General features: G+C 46.3%; 1 protein-coding gene across 2 annotated transcripts in view; it reads right to left on the reverse strand.

Annotated features, from left to right (window-relative positions):
• Nucleotides 1-18,730, reverse strand: part of LOC121328855 (protein bassoon-like) — a 39,854-nt gene extending 21,124 nt beyond the window's left edge. Inside the window, exons 1-4 of one of the 2 annotated variants that reach the window (XM_041273979.1) lie at nucleotides 18,224-18,730; nucleotides 7,514-15,010; nucleotides 1,594-3,862; nucleotides 247-1,172 (exon numbers count right to left, since the gene is read on the reverse strand). In XM_041273979.1, coding sequence (XP_041129913.1) covers nucleotides 247-1,172; nucleotides 1,594-3,862; nucleotides 7,514-15,010; nucleotides 18,224-18,631 — 11,100 coding nt within the window. In that variant the 5' untranslated portion in view covers nucleotides 18,632-18,730. The remainder of the gene's footprint in view (nucleotides 1-246; nucleotides 1,173-1,593; nucleotides 3,863-7,513; nucleotides 15,011-18,223) is intronic. The other variant, XM_041273980.1, reaches the window with a different exon arrangement.
• Between the last annotated feature and the right edge of the window lie 368 nt (nucleotides 18,731-19,098).

The raw sequence follows: 19,098 nt of genomic DNA on the forward strand, positions 1-19,098 counted from the left end.
CATATAAACGGCAACAGTCTTCAGTATACAGGGATGTTTGTTGTGTCAAAACAAGCGAGCCATACTACAGTTTTTTTCTTTTTTTTAATGCTTACAATATAGTGCAGTAATGCACAAAGCACACAGAGGAAAATAAGTGAAGAATTTGTAGTAAAAATATTCAGTTATGTGTGTGTGTGTGCCACATTACTCTCACTGTTAGTGATTTTACAATGAATTTATTGTAAGTAACCTAACACTGCTTACCGCTGTTGTCTGTGGAGGGCCTGCTTGTGGACCCCGGGCTGCAACCTGGCCTGGCTTTGGCTGCTGCTGCTGTGCTTGTACTGGCTGCTGCTGTGCAGGCGCCGGCTGTTGCTGCATCTGCGGTTGCCGTGTCGCTGACGTCTGTGCCTGTTGCTGCTGGGTGCGCTGCGTTTGTTGCCCCTGCTGCTGCTGAGGCGTCGGCTGCCTTCCCGGCTGCTGCTGGGGTGGCTGCTGTTGTTGCCGTGACGACGGCTGCTGAGATGACGGCTGTTGCCTTGAAGACGGCGGTTGCTGAGACTGCATGTCCTGCTTCCGGGAGGACTGCAGCGGCTGTTGGGACTGCAGTGGCTGCTGGGACTGCAGTGGCTGCTTCTGTAATCTCTGACCTTCCGAAGAACCTTGGTGGTGACTGGTGGGCTGGCGTGAGTAATCTGAAGAGTGGTAGCCCTGTGAAGATCTCTGGTCAGAAGGCTGGCTCCTCTTGGAGGAGGATGAAGAGCCTGGCTGCTGCCTGGACTCGTGGCGCATAGAAGTATCCTTGGAATGCTGCTTGGAGGATCTAGAGGACCTGGGCTCTTCGGAGGAATGGCGGGAGGTGGAAGAGTGTCTCCCAGAGTTGGTCCCATGGTGCCTGCTGTCCCGGGAAGTGGATGAGGAATGGCGAGGCTGGGCATAGTCATCCTGCTGCCACAGGTCCTCATCAGGAGGCTCATCGTAGTCATGGTATGTGTGCTTGATATGGTCCCGCTTCTGTGAAGAGTGCCCACTGCTACCGCCAGTACTGCTATAGTACCGGGACCTCTCAGAGCGGGACTCCCGTGGTTTCTCAAACCAGTCCGTCTCCTCCTGCCCCAAATGATAGGCTTTGGAAACCAAACACAGATCACAGTCAATCTCCATATCCGTCGGTGAGTAGGGCGAGCAGACTGAAGCCATGCAAGGAAAATAAAACGGGGCGAACTTTACAACACGCACTGCAATTCTTCAGGGCACAACAAATCAAATATGGACATCAAAACCAAAAAGGACCAAAAATACGACAAAAACAGTTTCAAAATCCACAAGACAGAACACGGCACAACACCAGAAATGAACATTTTTTTAAAAAATAGAGACGATTTATACATATAAAACTGAAGCTGCAGCTCACATGCGATAATATACAAAAAAAAAATAATAATAATGCAACGTAAAAAGGCACATGCTGGTTCAGCCTTGGGCATTGCAAACACGACATCAGTCAGACAGAGCAGGTGGTTATTTCAACGCAATCTTGGCATGCATTTTTTTTGGGTGGGGGAAGTTAAGGTGTGTGGGGGTTTGGCATTCACCCCCTTCAGTCTTTACCTTCACTGTCAGACACAGCACAATGCAGGTCATCCATGACGTAAGCATCGTCGGGCTTGTAGGTGTGGCTTCTGGGTATATCCTTGATGTGATCCTGCACGTCAGGCAGGGAGTGGCTGGAGCCGTATTGATTTCGGCTATCAGGTGGCTCTGACCCTCCAGGACCATGGCCGACACCCATGGGCTTCCCCACAGGGCTGAGCGGGCTCTCCTCCTCAGAGTTCTGGGAGCGCATGGAGGGCCGTCCACGGCTCTGACTACCCCTCTGGGATCGCTCCATGGCATCCCTCTCATAGGACTTGCTCCTGTGGTTGCCCGAATCTCTTGACGAGATCTTGTCCATCCCGTAGCCTGTGGACCTCGACCTCCCGCTGCTGTATATGCGATCGTCTTCCTCGTAGGCATCCCGGCTGGATGTGCCGTAATACTTCTGTTGATCATAGATGTTCTTTTTCAAGCCATATGTGATCTCATCTTGGAGCTTCTTTGCCCTGGACATTACATGGCAGTTGCCACCAGAGGATGGGGTGATGGTGTAGGAGGCCATGTCAGACTCCACATCCTTGGCTTCTTCAATGGGGGAGAACTTGGAGATCTTCTGTTCCATGCCCTGCTTCCTGTGTTTGCTGCGTTTGGAGGATACCACTGCTGGGGCCAGATTCTTGGAGGAATGCTTCTGGACGCCCATGCTGGATCCATGCTTGTCGCGTGATGAGGAGTGCTTGTAGTCGTCATAATAATAGGAGGATCCCCCACCCACGCTACTGCTGTTGCTGCCCATTCTGCCATGACTGTCACCACTTCTCTGATTGTAGTTGCTGCTGTTCTTACCCCTGCCATGGTGGTCGTACATATCTTCCTCAGATTCCTCCTCTGCTCTAGAGTAGGAGCTGCCTCTTGTGGAGTTCCCATTCTCACTCAGCTCATACCGGTCCTTCCCGTAGTGCCCGTTGGAAGAGTGGGTCTGTGTATCGGGCTTGTCCATCTCTGAAGATGTGCCAGAGTTCTGTTTGGTCAGCTCGCTGATGTCGTCGATCATGACATAATTGCGGGGAATGTTCTGCTCCAGGTTGGTGTAGACTGATTCAGAAGAGTAGACAGACGTGGGGCATTCAACAACGTTCATCCGGTCTGCCAGCGTGGTCTCAGGAGGCTTGTACTGACCATAGTTATTAGCCACAGTGGTGGAGGTATAGGTGACTTCAGGGACAGCGGAGGTCACAACCACAGTGGAGTTGCTGATGACCTCGTAGTTGGTGGGCATTTTCTGCTCAAGGTCGGCCAGGGAGGTCTGCCGTGGCTTCTGGTGAACACTAGGGATCTCAGCCTGCGGTTGGAAAGGTACATTTTGGCCAGGCTGGTAGGATGTCTGGCTTGGGTATGTGGTCTGCGCTTGGTAGGACACAGGGGGCTGAAAGCCTGGATGGTTCTGCACTCCGAGATCAGACTGATAGGGCTGGTTCTGGGCAAAGATAGGTGGCTGAAAAGTGCTCTGTGTGTTGTAAGCTGGAGCTTGCTGATGGGTCTGGAAGGTGTTCTGTTGCTGTGGCTGTTGTTGTGGCTGTTGCTGTGGCTGTGGCTGTGGCTGTGGCTGTGGCTGTGGCTGTGGCTGTTGCTGTAGCATTTGCTGTGGAATTTGCTGTGGCATTTGCTGTTGGGTGTTAGTGGGTGTTTGGTATTGAGGAGGCTGAAACCCAGATTGCTGGTAAGTGGTTGTGCCCAGTGGGACTGTTTGGGTTGGCTGGTACTGGTAGGTGATGAAGGAGGAAGTGGTAGGGTACTGGGCGGTGGAGAACTCAGAGAACTGATTCATGGGAGCCGTGCTGGGCCTGGTCAAAAGCCCATTTCCTTCATACGTGGTGGCGATTCGAATGTTGCTGAGCTCGCTGTCTGACATGTAGTCATGAGTGTCTCCCATGCACCTAATGTAGGCCAGCTCCCTCCGTTCCCTCTCCTTCAGCAGGGTGTCCTTCCTCTGGGTGATTCCCAGCTCGAGGTACCGCAGCTTGGCATCAATCTCCTTCTCCTCTTCCTCCAGCTCGGCCTGCTGCTTGCGCAGCTTGGTGGACTCCTGCTCCACCACCTTCAGCTCATGGGTGATGTCTTTCAGCAGACTGGCTTTGGTGGCCTGGAACGGCCTGGGCCCCACCTTTTGGGGTAGGGTAGGCATATACATCTGGGGAAGCTGTGGGGTGGCGATGGGGAGGTGAGCTTCCTCTGGAGGTGGGCTGGGCAAAGTCCTCTTCACCTTCCTGATCAGGGAGCTCTGCTGCAAGGCCAACAGTTACAAAGCAGGAGAGAGAGAGAGAGAGGATGGATTGATGGCATAGGAGATGATCAAACAGAACAAACAGAATAAAAACCGTACAATAAAACAACTTCTTTATACACACTGCAACACTGCATTGCTCTACATTGTGTTACCCTGTTAAAACCAGAAGGTATAACATTTCAAAATGTTATTTACTCTTCATTCCCAAATGGGATTTTTAAAGTTTCTTTTTTTTCTACACTAATTTAACTGTACCAGCAGTTTGAGCTGCTCCTCCAATTATAGACATTTTTATTTTTGTTTTCTTGAACATCATTATATTATAATGCTACACAACTTATACTTTTACTTATACTTATACTTTACTATATATATATATAGTGCACATTGTAGAAAAACAACAGCCTAATTCAGGTGAAAAGCAATTTAATCTTTTGTTTTACTGTTAACACATGTCACTGATGTAATGAGTTTCTATCTATTTCTGTGTGGATTCCTATTATATTTTAATTAAACTAATAAAATGTAATTACTTCTTTTAACTTACCCTTGTAAGAAGCAATCATCAAAGTCTTGAAATTTTAATAGAATGCACACAATTAAAACTCATTAAAGTCCAGGATCATATGCCCAGTATAAATAGAAACCAATAAAAAAATGTATTCCAAAAATGTTTGATATAATTCCTGAGTGCAGTAGTAAGAAAAGAAAATCAATAATAAATGAATTCTGATATCGACAAAGAGATTTAGTTCTACCACAATGTAATTATTCAAATCTTTACTTACAATAGTTAAGTACTGTACTGTGAACTGATGAAGAGGAGCAGAACCAGAATCCAGCCATTAACTGTGCAGTCTGAATTTTAAGATCCAAAAATAAACTGCAGTCCTAGTTCATGATATTGTCCTTCTTGATCTTGAAATATTCTTGAATTACCAGAATTTTGACTAATGCATTTTCTTACATTTCTGTAAATGGTAACAATAACATGCTGGTGTGGGTTACCGGGCGCTTCAGTTGAAAATCCTGCATGTCTGTGTATTCAATGTAGCAATGCAGGCTGAAAACCTGGGACAAATAGCAACCCAACATAAGGTGGGACAGCAGGTAGTACACAACACAGGTCCTGAAGATTTAGGTCACTTTTAAGGATTTACCCGATATAGAAATAAACATGCTGGGTACCTGCTGGCTACCCTCATCAACAGCAAAGGATTCCATTCTGTGCTGTTCTGCTGTGCCAACTTTATATCACCTTGTTTTTCCTACAGTATAGCATGTACTTTACCTCTGTCTACAAGATTACTGTAACTGAAGCCCAGAGTGCTGGCCTGATCCTTGCTATATCTTGGCAGTCAAAAAGTCAAGTGAAGTAAAATTCAGGGATTGCTCTGTAAAGGGCTTTTATAAATCTTAACTGTTGTGCACCTCAATTCACTGTATAGGTCTGTTTGAAAACCTTACTTTTTAGGTAGTCTTGTAAGGTTCCAATAAAATTCTTTATTGGCCTGAATTGAGGCAGAGAAATAGCAATTCTGTGTTTTCAGAATAGACCCCATTGTAGCAGGCTAAATTCAAGCCATTGTAGGAATTGTTTGAGACTGAACTTATTAGGTTTCTTTTAGTTTTTCAAAATTTAACACTATCAAGGGTTTAACAGTTTTGGGTGATAAATTCAGGACAGCATTCCGCAGATCAAAATCAAAAGCTCTATTCCACAACACAAAATCCACAGGGAATCCAATAAGCAGAAATAAAGTCTATTCTCCTCGATAACTGTTTTCTACACTATCTCACTGACAGCTCCTGATTAAAGTTTTTTTTCCCCCTTTTTTTTTTAGCAAAGCTTCCCCAAGCACATCCTAATTGTTCAGATAATAACACTTTTTACAATATCCCCCTAGATATTGTTAAAATAGTATCAGAACTAAAGTGCCAAGATTTCTCTTGCTTTCCTGTAGGGAGCCTCACCTTTAAATAACCTTTGAGTATATCTTACAGTAACTGCCTAGTTTGAATTGTCTTTTGTACCTGAACTATACTGTGTAGGGATTGGCAACAAACTACTGTATATCTTAAATTGCTGCAAAGCAATAGGCATAATTGAACGCACGTTTACTGAGACACATCTTGCTTGTAAATGCTAGTTAATTAATGTATTGTTATGAGAAAGCACTGAAAACACTGTAAAAAAGAGAAAGTGGCACATTTTAGACTCTGCAAATGTCACTGTAACAGGGGGATGGGCTTTGAAGGTTGAAGAATGCATATATTTGTACTGCGGGTTTCCTAAATTATATTACATGTTATATAACAGTACTATACTAAGTGCCTTAAAATAAATTGAAAATATTCCTCAATTTATTCTTTTGTTTTTAAATGTGTGATGGATTTCCCCAAGTCTACTAGTTATCTGTACTTAACGAGTCACCTCTGGGGAAGGCACCAAACTGTGACAAACCGCATTGCTGCAGGTACCAGTATTAAGTGGTGTCCTGTTAATGATACTGTAAGCTTTGTACATACAAATCTAAACAATGTTGGTTTCTTTGCCAGTAATGGAAGCGATGATATATGTCTCAGTAATTCAGCTTCTTCAATGTATAAAGCTTGTGTTTCATTTCCTTATTCTAATCAGCATCTTGACCTTCATCTACTCTTGTACAGCATAGGCAAGGCTGTCCTGGAGTAAGCCAGTGTAGGATTTCACTACTGCCTAGAACAGTCAAGATATCTCGCCTCCCCTGACACTTGATGAGAGTGTCACCAGAAAGTCAAAATTGCTTTGTCAAACACATTAATATGCATTCTTCAAGACAAGAAAAAAACATCACCTCTCATCTCTTGCCATTACACTATAACAAACTCTCAACTCAAACTTTACAATACAAGGAAAAACTCCTTCTGGATTGAAAGATTTAATTACTAGTGGGGCCTTTCATTCCCAGAAAGGGTTTTGGAGGCAAATGCCTGCATAGTTACAAATATATTTGTGACAGGGTAGGGACATGTAGTTGTGAAGTCCCAACAGACAGAGGTGCTAAAGCCATTAACTTCCTTCCCTTGCCAGGATGGAACAGACCAGTGTCTATAGTCAGCCACATATATGTGTTCAACCTTCCCTTCTCTAATATAGAGATTCTATGATGTATCACTGATTGGTGAGGCAGAGATTGAAAGTATATAAGGGGGCTGTGATGGCTTGGGAGTTAGTGATGTTTGGGAAGCATAGGAGAAGGACTGCTACAGCCAGAGGACCTAAGTGAAACCGCACTTTGCAGCCTAAGTAATTGTGTTTGTACCTGCAGAACAACAGAGTTTGCAATTCCACCTGTGACCAGGAGGCAGATACAAACAAAGGAGCCACCATGACCAGAATCCGGGTCCCTTGTAACCTTAGGGAAAAAGGCCAGCAGGTGAAGACTGCCCTCTTTTCTAACCTACTGAGAAGATTTTGTTTATTTGTTTGTGTTTTTGTGTGAATACAACTTCTAGATACTGTAAATACAAATCACACCATTCTACTGAACTTATGTTTCTAAGCTGGATTTTGTTTTGGGTTCGGACTGGCCTGGTTCCTGGTCCTGTTCACCGTGTTAATATATTATTAAAGCCAGATTACTCATGTCCTGAACTCTGACTTACCTGATTGTTTTGAAGAGACTGCTGCTGGTACATGGAGAACCTGGCCTTGGCAGGGTCTTCAGAGGTGGGGCTGATAGGCTTTGGGTCGGACATGGACCTTTGCATGGTTTTTATTGGCCGGGGCAGGGTCTGCTGGCATTGGGGAGACTCGGCAGTGAAGTGCTTCTGTGGGGTGACGTGAGCCTTGTTGAGTCGCTCACTGGAGGAGAAGGAGGTCTCCAGGAGACGGTGGGGTGAAAGTGGGGAGACAGGGGAGTAGAGAACCTGTGGGGACTTGGGGGGTTGGCGGACCAGGTGGGAGAGGGACTCATTGTGAAGGTGGTTGGACTGGTAGCTGATCTCCAATGGGTCGGGCTTCTTCTTTTCAAACTTGGCCAACCCTTGGAGCCGGGAGGAATGAGGATCCAGTGGTCCAGAAGTCACTAGCTGGATGTTGTTGGAGTAGGGGGTGACGGTGGTGGGGACTGTAAGCTGCGGGATCACCACCCCTTGAGACTGGGCCTCTGGTTCTGTCTGGCAGGCCAAGCTTTCTCCCTTTTGGGTTCTCTCTGGGCCAGAGATATAACGGATAATTTCAACCTTGGGGTCAGGCGTTGTTATGTGGATGGCCGGTGACACTCTCCCTAGTTGGTCAGGATCAGTCTGACATGAGCTATCGCTGATCGTCTGGATTGCAATGCTGGAGGTGCCCTTCGAAGACTCAGATTTGCCCTCTGAGCCAGAATCAGAGTGCTTGGAAAATCGTGAGCGCCTCCGTCGGACAGGCTGCTCCCACTCCTCGTTGTCCTCGTCATCCGTTTGCACACTACAGTCCACACTGCGATGGGCTCGCCTCCGTCTCGACATATTATACTTCTCCCCATCCTCATCATCAGTCTGTGCACTGCTGTCTGCGATCCTCTTCACCGAGTGCTGAGCCTCCTCAATTTCCATTCCATCCCTTAGACGAGGCACAGAGTTGTGCTTCTTCATGCCTTGTGTCTCCACATGCTCCTCATTCCTCAAGGACATTTCTGAAGCAGAACTGGGCAGAGGCCTAGGAGGAATTACTCCTTGAATTACCCCACCTTCCACATAGGGCTGCCAGTATGGCCCGTTCTGGCCCATGGTCCTCTGTAGATCAGGTGGCACTTCTCCTCCTATCACTGCTCCCCCTGCTACTCCTACTTGTCCTCCTGTCCCAGGAGTCGCTGCTGCTGCTGTCGCTACTGCTGCCGCCGCTGCCACTGCCGCCGCTGCTGCTATCTTCTGTCTTTTCTGCTCTTCCAGTTGTTGCTGGAGCTGCTGCTGCAAGTTCTGTAGTTGGTCTAGCTGCATCTTCTGCTGGGCCAGCTGTTCCCTCTGCATCACAAGCTGGGTCTCCCTCTCGACATGTTGTTGCTGTAACACCTGCTGTTTGATAGTCTGCAGCTCCTGAATCTCACGCTGCACCAGCATTTGCTCCTTCTCCCTGTGCCTCTGCAGCTCCACACGGTCCCGCTCCAGCTCCTCTTGCAGGCGCATCTGCCGCAGCTTCTCCAGCTCCACCCGCTCCCTCTCAAACTGCAGCAGCTGCTCCTGCTGCCAACGCAGCCTTTCCTCCTCCTTGTCTTTCTCTGCATTTTTGCCACTGCTGCTTGAAGTGGCTTCTGGAGCTGCCTGAGGCTGGGGTTGAGTCTGAGGCTGTGATTGAGGTTGGGTTTGAGGCTGTGACTGAGACTGTACTTGAGGCTGTGCTTGAGGCTGTTCTTGAGAATGTATTTGCGGCTGTGTTTGAGGTTGACTTGGAATGTGCATTTGAGAGTGTGTTTGAGGTTGTGTTTGAGAGTACATTTGAGGGTGCATTTGAGGTTGTGTTTGAGGGTGTGGTTGATGCTGTGGTTGAGGTTGCACTTGAGGGTGCATTTGAGGGTGTGATTGAGGCTGTTCTTCAGGGTGCATTTGAGGGTGTGTTTCAGGGTGTGATTGATGTTGCGTTTGAGGGTGTGATTGAGGCTGTTCTTGAGGGTGCATTTGAGGGTGTGTTTCAGGGTGTGATTGATGTTGCGTTTGAGGGTACATTTGAGGGTGCATTTGAGGGTGTGTTTGAGGGTGTGCTTGAGGGTGCATTTGTGGGTGTGCTTGAGGGTGTGCTTGAGGGTGCATTTGTGGGTGTGTTTGAGGGTGTGTTTGAGGGTCTGTTTGAGGCTGTGCTTGAGGGTGCATTTGTGGGTATGCTTGAGGGTGCATCTGAGGGTGTGTTTGAGGTTGTGTTTGAGGGTTTGTTTGAGGCTGTGCTTGAGGGTGCATTTGAGGGTGTGTTTGAGGGTGTGACTGAGGCTGTGATTGAACCTGTGTTTGAGGGTAGGTTTGATAAGGATGCTGTGGCTGGGTCTGTTGCTCGTGCTGCATCTGCAACTGTTGTTGGTTGGTGGGTGCTGCAACTGCCTGTCCCACCATCATTGCTGTTGTAGGGGCTCTACCAGCCTGCATGTTCGTCATCCCCATATTGATGGTATTGGGTGCTGCTGGCATTCCTGAGGGCCTCCCCAGGTAGACAGGCGTTTCCAAGACTGTGGTATTGGTAGTGGTGGTGGCAGTCACTGGGGCTGTATTAAATCGGTTGGGAGGAGGGTAACGGTAAGGTCCCTGGGAGGACAGAGGCATCCTTGGAGTAACCAGGGGCAAGCCAGATATGCTGACCAATGGCACAGCCGTCATGTTTCCTGGAGGGTAGGGCCTGTAGAGGCCCCTAATCATAGGCCGCAGGACAGAAGCAGGCTGGGTAGTTATGGGCAGGGTGGAGGCAATGGGGGTGTTTATGGTAGAGTAGATCATGCCATCAGCAGCTCTGACACCTGAAGGGTACATCTGCCTTATGCCAGCTAGCCTAGCGCTCGATACATTGTATTGCGGAAAGTTACCAAAGGCTTGACCATGTGCAACCTGGCGACTATCGGAAAAGTTGGGGCCGTACATCAGGTTGGCTTTAATGGCTGATAGGTCCTGCTGACCAGATAACAAATTGAGTCTTGCAGCAGCCCCTTCAGCTCCTGTGGATGCATATTGCAGTAGATCAGGGTTATTGGCATACCTTCCAGCAAACTGGTCCATTGAGTTCAGAGCTGCACACATCCTACTGATCTCCCTTGCAGTGGTGGCACTGTATTGGGCCAGGCTGGACTCTTGGAAGTTGGAAAGTTCCCGTGGGGAGTAACCATAATCTGTGTTGATGTTCGACATAGAGTTGTACCGCCGCATTGGCAAGGGTTGACTCATCACGTCACCCTGGTGCCGCAGGTCTGTATAGGAGCCATACTGCATTCCCAAGCCAAAGTACCCTCCACCTGAGAAACTGCCACTGTATGGCTGTTTCATTGTGCTAAGGTCAACAGCTAGATCACCTCCAGGACCATGGAAGGTGGGATGATTTTTTGTTTGATAATAATTTAGCCCAGCTTCAGAAAGGTTGGTGTCAGAGATGGACAGCCGCCCAGAGAAAGGTAGAGGGTAGATTTTTCGATTATCCATGAAGCCATGACTAGACTCCAGTTGTTCGCGGTACTGATAGCTCTCTTGGCTTGGTTCTTGTTTCCCATTTCCATAGTACTGAGGAGCAGAAGGTGGGAGGTTACTCTGTGGCAGTTCAGCCGCTGGCACAGAGGTTTTCTCTGGTGGCTGGGAAATGGCTCCTGTGCAGCTGCCACCAAAGGGGAATTTGTAGACCACATCACAGCAGGCTACCTGGTTCTCTGACTTTATCCCTGTAAGATCCAGGGCATCAGGGGGCTGATCTGGTTTCACAAGCTGAGTGACGGTGGCACCCTGGGAGGCACTGTCCACTTGCACCATCATAACATTTGGTTTCACATCCAAAAGATTGACAGCTGGCGTTTTAGTCTTTAATTCCAAATTAACATTGCTGTAAAGGTCAAGAGGAGGAGCTGGAGCAATTGCAACAGCTGGTACTTCTTGATCAGCCAGAGGTGCTGCCCTGGGAATTGCACTGACACTGACTACAGTCTGGGCACTACTAGTCTCGCTGACCATCATGTCTTTCTTGACCAAGGGTTGAACCTGGTTGGCCAGGTTATACCTGGAAAACATTGCTTGCTGCTGTTGCAGATGCTGCTGCTGTTGTTGATGGTGCTGGAGCTGTTGTTGCAGATGTTGTTGCTGCTGTTGCAAATGCTGCTGCTGTTGCTGAAGTTTTTGCTGCTGAATGCCGAGGTCTTCCAGTTTGGCATCTATCTTTGGGATAGAGTCCTGGGCATTAATGGCAGGCTGTTTGGCCTGTGTCAGGCACACTGCAGACCTTGATCCTTGTCCAATGTCTACCCGGTTCTGGAAGGGGTCTCCGTAAACCATACGTTGCTTTGGCTGGGAGGTGAACATGGAAGCTGCCACTGTGATGCTAACTGTGGTTGGCGTTGATATTGCCACATGGGGCTGTTCCTGGGCATTTAGGTTCATGATGAGTGGTTGCACTGTTGTAGAATGGCGGTTAAGGCTTTCCTCAGATCCCAGAGAGAACCTGCGGCTCTCTGTTGCAACGGAAGTTAGGTCCATGCCCTTATCTGTCATGATAACTGGGTATGACTTGCTGGCAATACGTAAATCCACCACACTCCCGTTGGGTAGCCTTGGGCCTTGCTCTACTCTGGAAGTCCCAGGAACAGTGGAGATTCTGCACAAGGAGATATTCTCCATGGACAAAGAACCACGGCTATAGGTACCTGCAGTGGTTGATGACACTCTATCAGCCTGTGACTTGTATAAGGGGTGCTGTGGTGATTGTTGTTGCTGTTGGTGCTGAGGCGATGATGGAGGACTTGCAGATTGGTCATAACCATGAAGAGTCTGTTGACGACTCAGTCTAGTTGGCGAAGACACAGGAGAGGTGGAAGAGTTGACAGTCAAAGGTTTGCCTGGACTGGTCGAATCGGACCCCAGAGTGATAACCATAAAAGGTGAGCCTTGCGAGGATTGTTGCCTAAAAAGACGTGGTGAGCTGGCCCGGTGTGGAGTCTGGGTGCCCTGTGCCATAACTGGGGAGGTAGCACTGGAGGGTGAGTGGGTGGGGCTCTGTGTGGGGGAGGAGGATGGAGAAATAGGGGGGCTGGAGCTGTTGTAGTAGTTTTTGGATGCAAGATTTACACTCCCAGCCTCATAGCTGTCTCGGACCTGGACCCCCCTGTTCTCCTGAACCCTTTTGTCCCCAGATATGCTGTCTCTTTGACTATAACCCTGATTGTACCCTGCAGAGGCTGAAGCAGTACTAATTGGTTCAGACTGACATCCGTAGCTAGTCAAAGTTGCTGTTTGACCTGTTATGACCTGAGTGGTAGCTGTTGACTCCCTTCCATAAACGACATAAGAAGCTGTAGTTGTCACTGGAGTGGAGGTTGCTCCTATTGAAGAGTCTTGGCTCTTCGCTCTTTCTTTCTGTGCCTCCTTCATGAAATGCTGTGTCACATGAACATCAGGGATCCCCCTGGTCCCAGTTTCCCCTGGTTCATTCCCTGATGTCCCTGAAAATGAGACAGGTGCTGAAAGCTGGGTGGGGCTTGTCCCAGGAGTAAGGGGGGCACTGTTTTGTTCTAGCAATTTAGTAAAGACAGGCCCTGTATCTAACAATTGTTTGTCCTGGTAGGTACTGCCTTCTGTCATCTGACAGATTTTTTGTTGCTGCAAAGAAGACTGCATTTTGGAGATGCTCTGCGATGTCTGCAGGATCTCTTCATAAATGCCCTCAGCCTTGGTTATGTTGTTTTGGAATGCAGTTTGAGAAGACACTATGTCTTTTCCATAGCCATAGTTAGCCTCATATTGGTACTGATCACTGTCCTGCTGCCCTGTGCTTCTAAAGTCTTCCTGCTGGTATGTGTTATTGTATGTTTGCCCTTGCTTGAGCTGTTGTGTCTGCTGCTTCTGTTGCTTTTGCAGCATCTCAGCCTTCCTCATCATTTCCTCATAGACCTCATCTGCACTTTTCAGAGGCTTGCTGGCAGAAGAGGCTGATGTGGTTGTTGGCTTTTCAGTTGGGGAGTAGAGTGACATAAAGGTTGGCAAGTTGTATTCACTGCCAGACTTGTACAGCTTGGAAGCAATCATCTCAAACCCTTCTGCTTCTGAATCAATAGAAGGCGAATACTCTGAGCAAGATGATCTGTGCAGCTCTTCCATTTCAGCAGCCTGTCTCAGCTCTTCAGTTGGAGAGGCATCCTCAATAGGGGAGAGATTGCTTGGAGGAGTCTTGGATCTCTCTCTGCGTCTCTGTGCACGTAATTCTTCTTTATCCCTCTTGGTTTTCCTTGCAGTGCTCCGGATCCTTTGCTGCTCCACCTCTCGCATCTTCTCTTGCTCCCGCAGCAGTTCTTCTTCTTCCCGCAGCTCCTCTTCCTCAGAGGAGTCTTCAATAGTGGGCAGCAGTGGCCCATGGGAACGGTGTCTTGCTTTCCGCTGCTGCTTGGCTTCTTCCAGCCTTTGCCTGCGGCTGGGGCTACTATCGCTGTCTTCTTCCATGGAGGAGACTGATGTTGGGGATGTGCCGGAGGTGTAGCTGGGGGTTGTTGGGGGCAGAGTTGATGAATACTCCCCCCTGGACCTCTCATCTGGAGATCCGGTCAAACTCTCCATTTCCAGCTCTGGCTCCCGGTCCAGGCTGAGGTCATTCTCATTGCTGAGCTCCATTTCTCGACCATAGCTATTGGTATTTTTCAGGTCAATGGTCTTGAAGCGTCGTAAACCTCCTTGGGAAGCCATCAGGTCTTCTTCTCCTTCTACTGCAGTGCCCTTGTAGGAATCTCCAGTAACTTTTCCTTCTTCTTCATACAGACTGCTTGAGTTGTGAGGAAGGCGCCGTTTTGACTCTTTTCCTGAATCTGTGCTGTGCTTGTGGCTCTTCTTTGGCTTAGGGTAACCATAGCCTTCATCCTCATCCAGGTTGTCCTCCTCGGCACTCATCTCCATGATCTGCCTTCTCATGAACTCCTCATCTGTAATTTCTGGCTCTGTCTTCCTCTGCCTGCCAGGGAGTGGAGAGAACCCACTCTCACTGCTGTCCTCCACATAGTCATGGCGTAGCTTGCTGCTGAAGTCATCTGATGACTCAATCACACTGTCCCTCTGGTCACGCCTTTGTTCCCACTCCACTGAGTCCTCATCTTCTTCCAGGATGTCCTCAAGTTCCTCGTCCGAATCAAAGGCCTCCGGGGTGATGGACAGTGAGCGGGGCCTCTGCTTTTGCTTCTGCTCTTCCCTGGGGTCTTGATGTTGATGCTGCTTCCCTCCCTGTTCCTGACCAGAGATAGACTTGGACTCTAGCAGTGGCCGCATGGTGCTCTCCAGCTTGGTGAGTTCAGACGGACTGGGAGGGCTGTGCTCAACAATCCCCCTTTTGTTCAGGATCATCTCCTCTTCTTGGATTAGCCCTGTGATTTCACTCTGAGAGCCGGAGATCCCATCGGACGAGTATCCTGTATCACTTTGGCTCTGAGGGCTGCGTGATAAGTCTTGGGTACTTGATGTCTTAGTCTCCTAGAGGGGGGAAAATTGAATGGTTACTACAATGAATCCAAAAACATGTTTAATATACAATTTAGTAAAAGCAGTAAATATGTCAGTGCACCGGAAGAGAGGAAGAGAGGAAAACAATCATATTTTAAAACACTCAATGAGAAAGTTATTTGCCATTGATTGGTACTCAGCTTTTTTTGTTTTGAAATCAATAAGTTGATGAATTTAATTATCGAATACCTGCAGAAAAAGCAATTCCGAGTGCAAGCAATGAGTAACAGCACACCCCTAAGTATACAATACATAACCAGATTTAAAAATACTGTAACCAAATTCTAGTGCACAGCTACTTGGCTAGGAGTTTATCATTTTCTTAAAATCATGTATAATTCAATTTACATTATCTTAACAGAAATCTGATCAAAATGCTAATCGAAGTTGAGGATGCTCTTTTCTCTCAACTCGGGATCATTAATCATCCCATACATTTGCCTTATCAGCAGCATTTCGGCAGGCAGTTTCCTGATCAGCAGGGGGATGTAATAAGAATAAGGATCAGCAGGGGGATGTAATTCATCAGCACAGGGACATCAGGCAGCTCTGCAGTGTCACTACAATGGTGTTATCAGATTTGTACACTTTATTATTATATGGAACCTGTTGTACAGTGTAATGCATTCCACCAGCTTTAAAAAGCACCTTTGGGCACTTTTCCATTGCTGCTTAGGGTGAGATAGACCCTAACTTCAACACAGTGTCCTGCTAAAGTAACATAAACTGTACCCACCTCACCCTTTCAATCTCCAAGAACAACAACACATTCCATGTGTAAGTCAATGAGGAGTTATTGACTAAAGAATTTTACTAATAACTGATGCCAGTTGTGAGCTAGGACTCTTTTCCAAGAAGTTTACAATAATCCAGCTGCTTGCACTTTCTTGGTACCCACAAAAGCTGAGGAAACACAAAGCCACTTTGTGTCTTGGAACTTGGCTTCAGGAGACTAGATTTCAGGCCTCTGAAACCTAGGAGACTCAGGACGCAGGATCAGGACGCAGGATTTGATAAGGCAAATTTGCCACAAACTAGGTCTCCTGGTCTCCTGGAACCAGGTTTCAAGCCACTGTTCCTTAAAAAGTGGCTTTGTGTTCCCTCAGCTTAAGATATTGAGGTGTGTTTTACTTTTGTTAGTATACAAGATCACTATAAAACAATTATTTCAGGAGTGTGAGGACATAGCACAACAAGAAGTTCAGATGCCGGAGGATGTCTGACTGAAAAGGCTGGAGTAAAATGTTATGAATATAAACGGTATATCTATTTGCCGACTACAGTTATTCCTAACATTTGGCTGCCAGAACATGAGGAATTAATACAAACAAGCAGAATGAATATGTTGGCAAATATGTCTCAGTAGCTGCTGCTCCTGTGATGCGCTGACATAAATCAAATAAATAATCAGAAAGCCAGAGGCTGACATTTAGATATATGCCCTGATCATAAAAAAATAATAAATTAACTTTGGTAGCAGAGTGTGGGTTTATCAACAAAGCTTACTACAGATGAGTCTTGCGTATTGTGTAAGTCACTTAATCTCGTGGTGTGTCACTATAGAACTGGAATTATTGATATTATTATTTCTGATATATGAATAGAGCTCAGTAAATTACAGCTCAATGGCGGTTCTCAGTCACTGGGAGGCAGTAAATGCCAGGTATCACTGGTAAACAAAAACACCATAAAGGGGAACTGATTTCAGCCAAAATATAAAAAAAGATTTTGCACATCTCTATAAAATATACTCTGCAAACAAAGTAATGTACAGCACACCTGAAGACACAGTTTCTATGCTTACAGTGACCCTGGTCTCTTTAACAATCGGACATTCGGCAGATTATTTTGGAAGAAGTCAAAATTCTGTCACCTCAGAAAAGAAATGCAACTTGTAGAGCAATTAGAGGGCAGGAAGGGAGGTAAAGAAGCAGGGTTGGGTTCTTCATAAATGTGGACACCCTAGTGGAGATCAACGACCCAGCCGATGGAGATTGAGATTGATGAAATAGAATGAAATGGAATGGAATGCCTCTCCTCCACACACTTAATTGTGAATACATGCTTTGTGACTTGGAAGAAAGAAGAAAAAGGCACAGCACAGCTGAGAACAACAGAAGGAGGAAAGTAAAATCACAATATAAATGTTACGAGGGGTTCATGCAGCACATACAGTAGGAGGCAACAGGAGGAAGGGATAAAGCCTTAATGAAAGTCTCACAGCAAGTCAATGAATACCCCAGGCTATTTTATTCTTGCAACTAAACTGAAAAACAGAACTTAAGGCCACTGTTTCACCCAATCGTAGATTACTGCTGCCCCGAAGATTTTTCTTTTGGCGACCTAATGTCAGATCTGATAGGAATCAACAGAACCCATAGAAGAGTATACACACTACATCCCCTGGAGTTCTCCGATGTTCCCAGCTGACTTATTGAACTGGATCCTGTTTTCAAAGGACAACTGGATACAGCTAATTGAGGCCCAATCACATTCATGGGGGAGAAGGTGTAAAAAAAAACCAAAAAACAATCATGCTGTATGTTTGAAAAAAAAAAAAAAAAAAAAAAGAAAATTAAGTTTTTTCTACAAGTCCGAATAGCTCAAATCAGAAACTGATTATATTACACTGTGTAACAATTTTTTTTTTTTTTTTGTTCCTGGGTAGTAAGTGTTATTTCCTAATTGCTTATGCCTCAAAAGTATAGAAAATGGCTATTATTCCCCACAAACTTTGCTTTTGTGACCAGGACAGTGATATTTCAAAATATCACTATTTCCAATTTACAGTATAATCGGAAACCTAGAAAAACTACTCGCTTCTAAATCTTTCGTAGTCATTTTTGTATTACTTTAGTATAAATACATGTTCACTTGGATTCGTATGTTGTTTTTTTCTGACTTTATGTGAACAAAAAGACAAACATTTGCCCGTTTTCCCATTGGAAATAGTAATATTTTGAAATATCACTGTCCTGGTCACAAAAGCAAAGTTTGTGGGGAATAATAGCCATTTTCTATATGTTTGAGGCATAAGCAATTAGGAAATAACACTTACTACCTAGGAACAAAAATTGTGTTACATAGTGTTATTGTATGAATATATTTATTTTAGGCAGAAGACTATTTCACAATGGTAAGGGGTTGGTTATTTGTAAAACATAAAAAAAGAACAAAGCTCACTTCGTGGTGTCTGACTTTATGAGACTCTGCAGCTTTCTTGCTGTCTTTTGCTAGGGGCACTGCAGAGATTTGTTCAGGTTCCCCTCCATTTTTTGGTACTTGTTTGGTGGTCTCTTTGGAGACAGCTGGAGCCACAGCCTCCTGTCCTGCTTTTAGGTGCATCCTGTCCTCCTCCTGAGCCTGCTGCTGTTTGTGCGCCTCGCTGGCCACACCGTGCACTGCCTGGGCAGGAGGCTGGTCCTGCGCAGGGACACCATGATGCTTTGCTGGGGAGAAGGATGCACTCCCTTGAGTAGTAGGAGGTTTCTGCTGCTGGGCCTGCCCCGCCCCTAGCTGTTGATTGGGTCCCTTCTGCTGTGGTGACTGCTGATTGGTCCCAAGAGGCGTCTGGTGTTGGGGTGAGCCCATGGCTTGATGTTTTGGAGATGGTTGAGGTACAGGAAGTGGTGCATCTCCCAGGCTGCCTGAAAGCAGTCTCTGTGTCTGGCAATTTAAGCAAAGCCACTCATTTTTCTGGAAAACAATTAGAAAAAGAAAAAAAAAACATTATTTCACATCAGCTGCAGCATCAGTTGAAGATGTAATATAATTTTTCCATGAATTGGTACTGTTTTAGTTTGGTCCATGTAACAACGCGCTATGACACAATTTGTATTTAACAAACCTGCTCATTACAGCTGGAGTGCACAACATCCTCAGGTTAATTGTTTTTTGTAGCAGAACAATATTTAATCAAATTACAAACATTTTCTTCCCCAAAAGAAAACAGCTCTAATAAATGTTCTAACATTGTCTCTGATATAGAGCTGGAAAGCATGCTACAGTAACTCACTCGAACAGTGTATCTGATATATGTCTACCATAACTTTCACCCT

This window comes from Polyodon spathula, chromosome 16 (assembly GCF_017654505.1).
Source record: "Polyodon spathula isolate WHYD16114869_AA chromosome 16, ASM1765450v1, whole genome shotgun sequence".
In the NCBI taxonomy this organism is placed as follows: Eukaryota; Metazoa; Chordata; class Actinopteri; order Acipenseriformes; family Polyodontidae; genus Polyodon; species Polyodon spathula.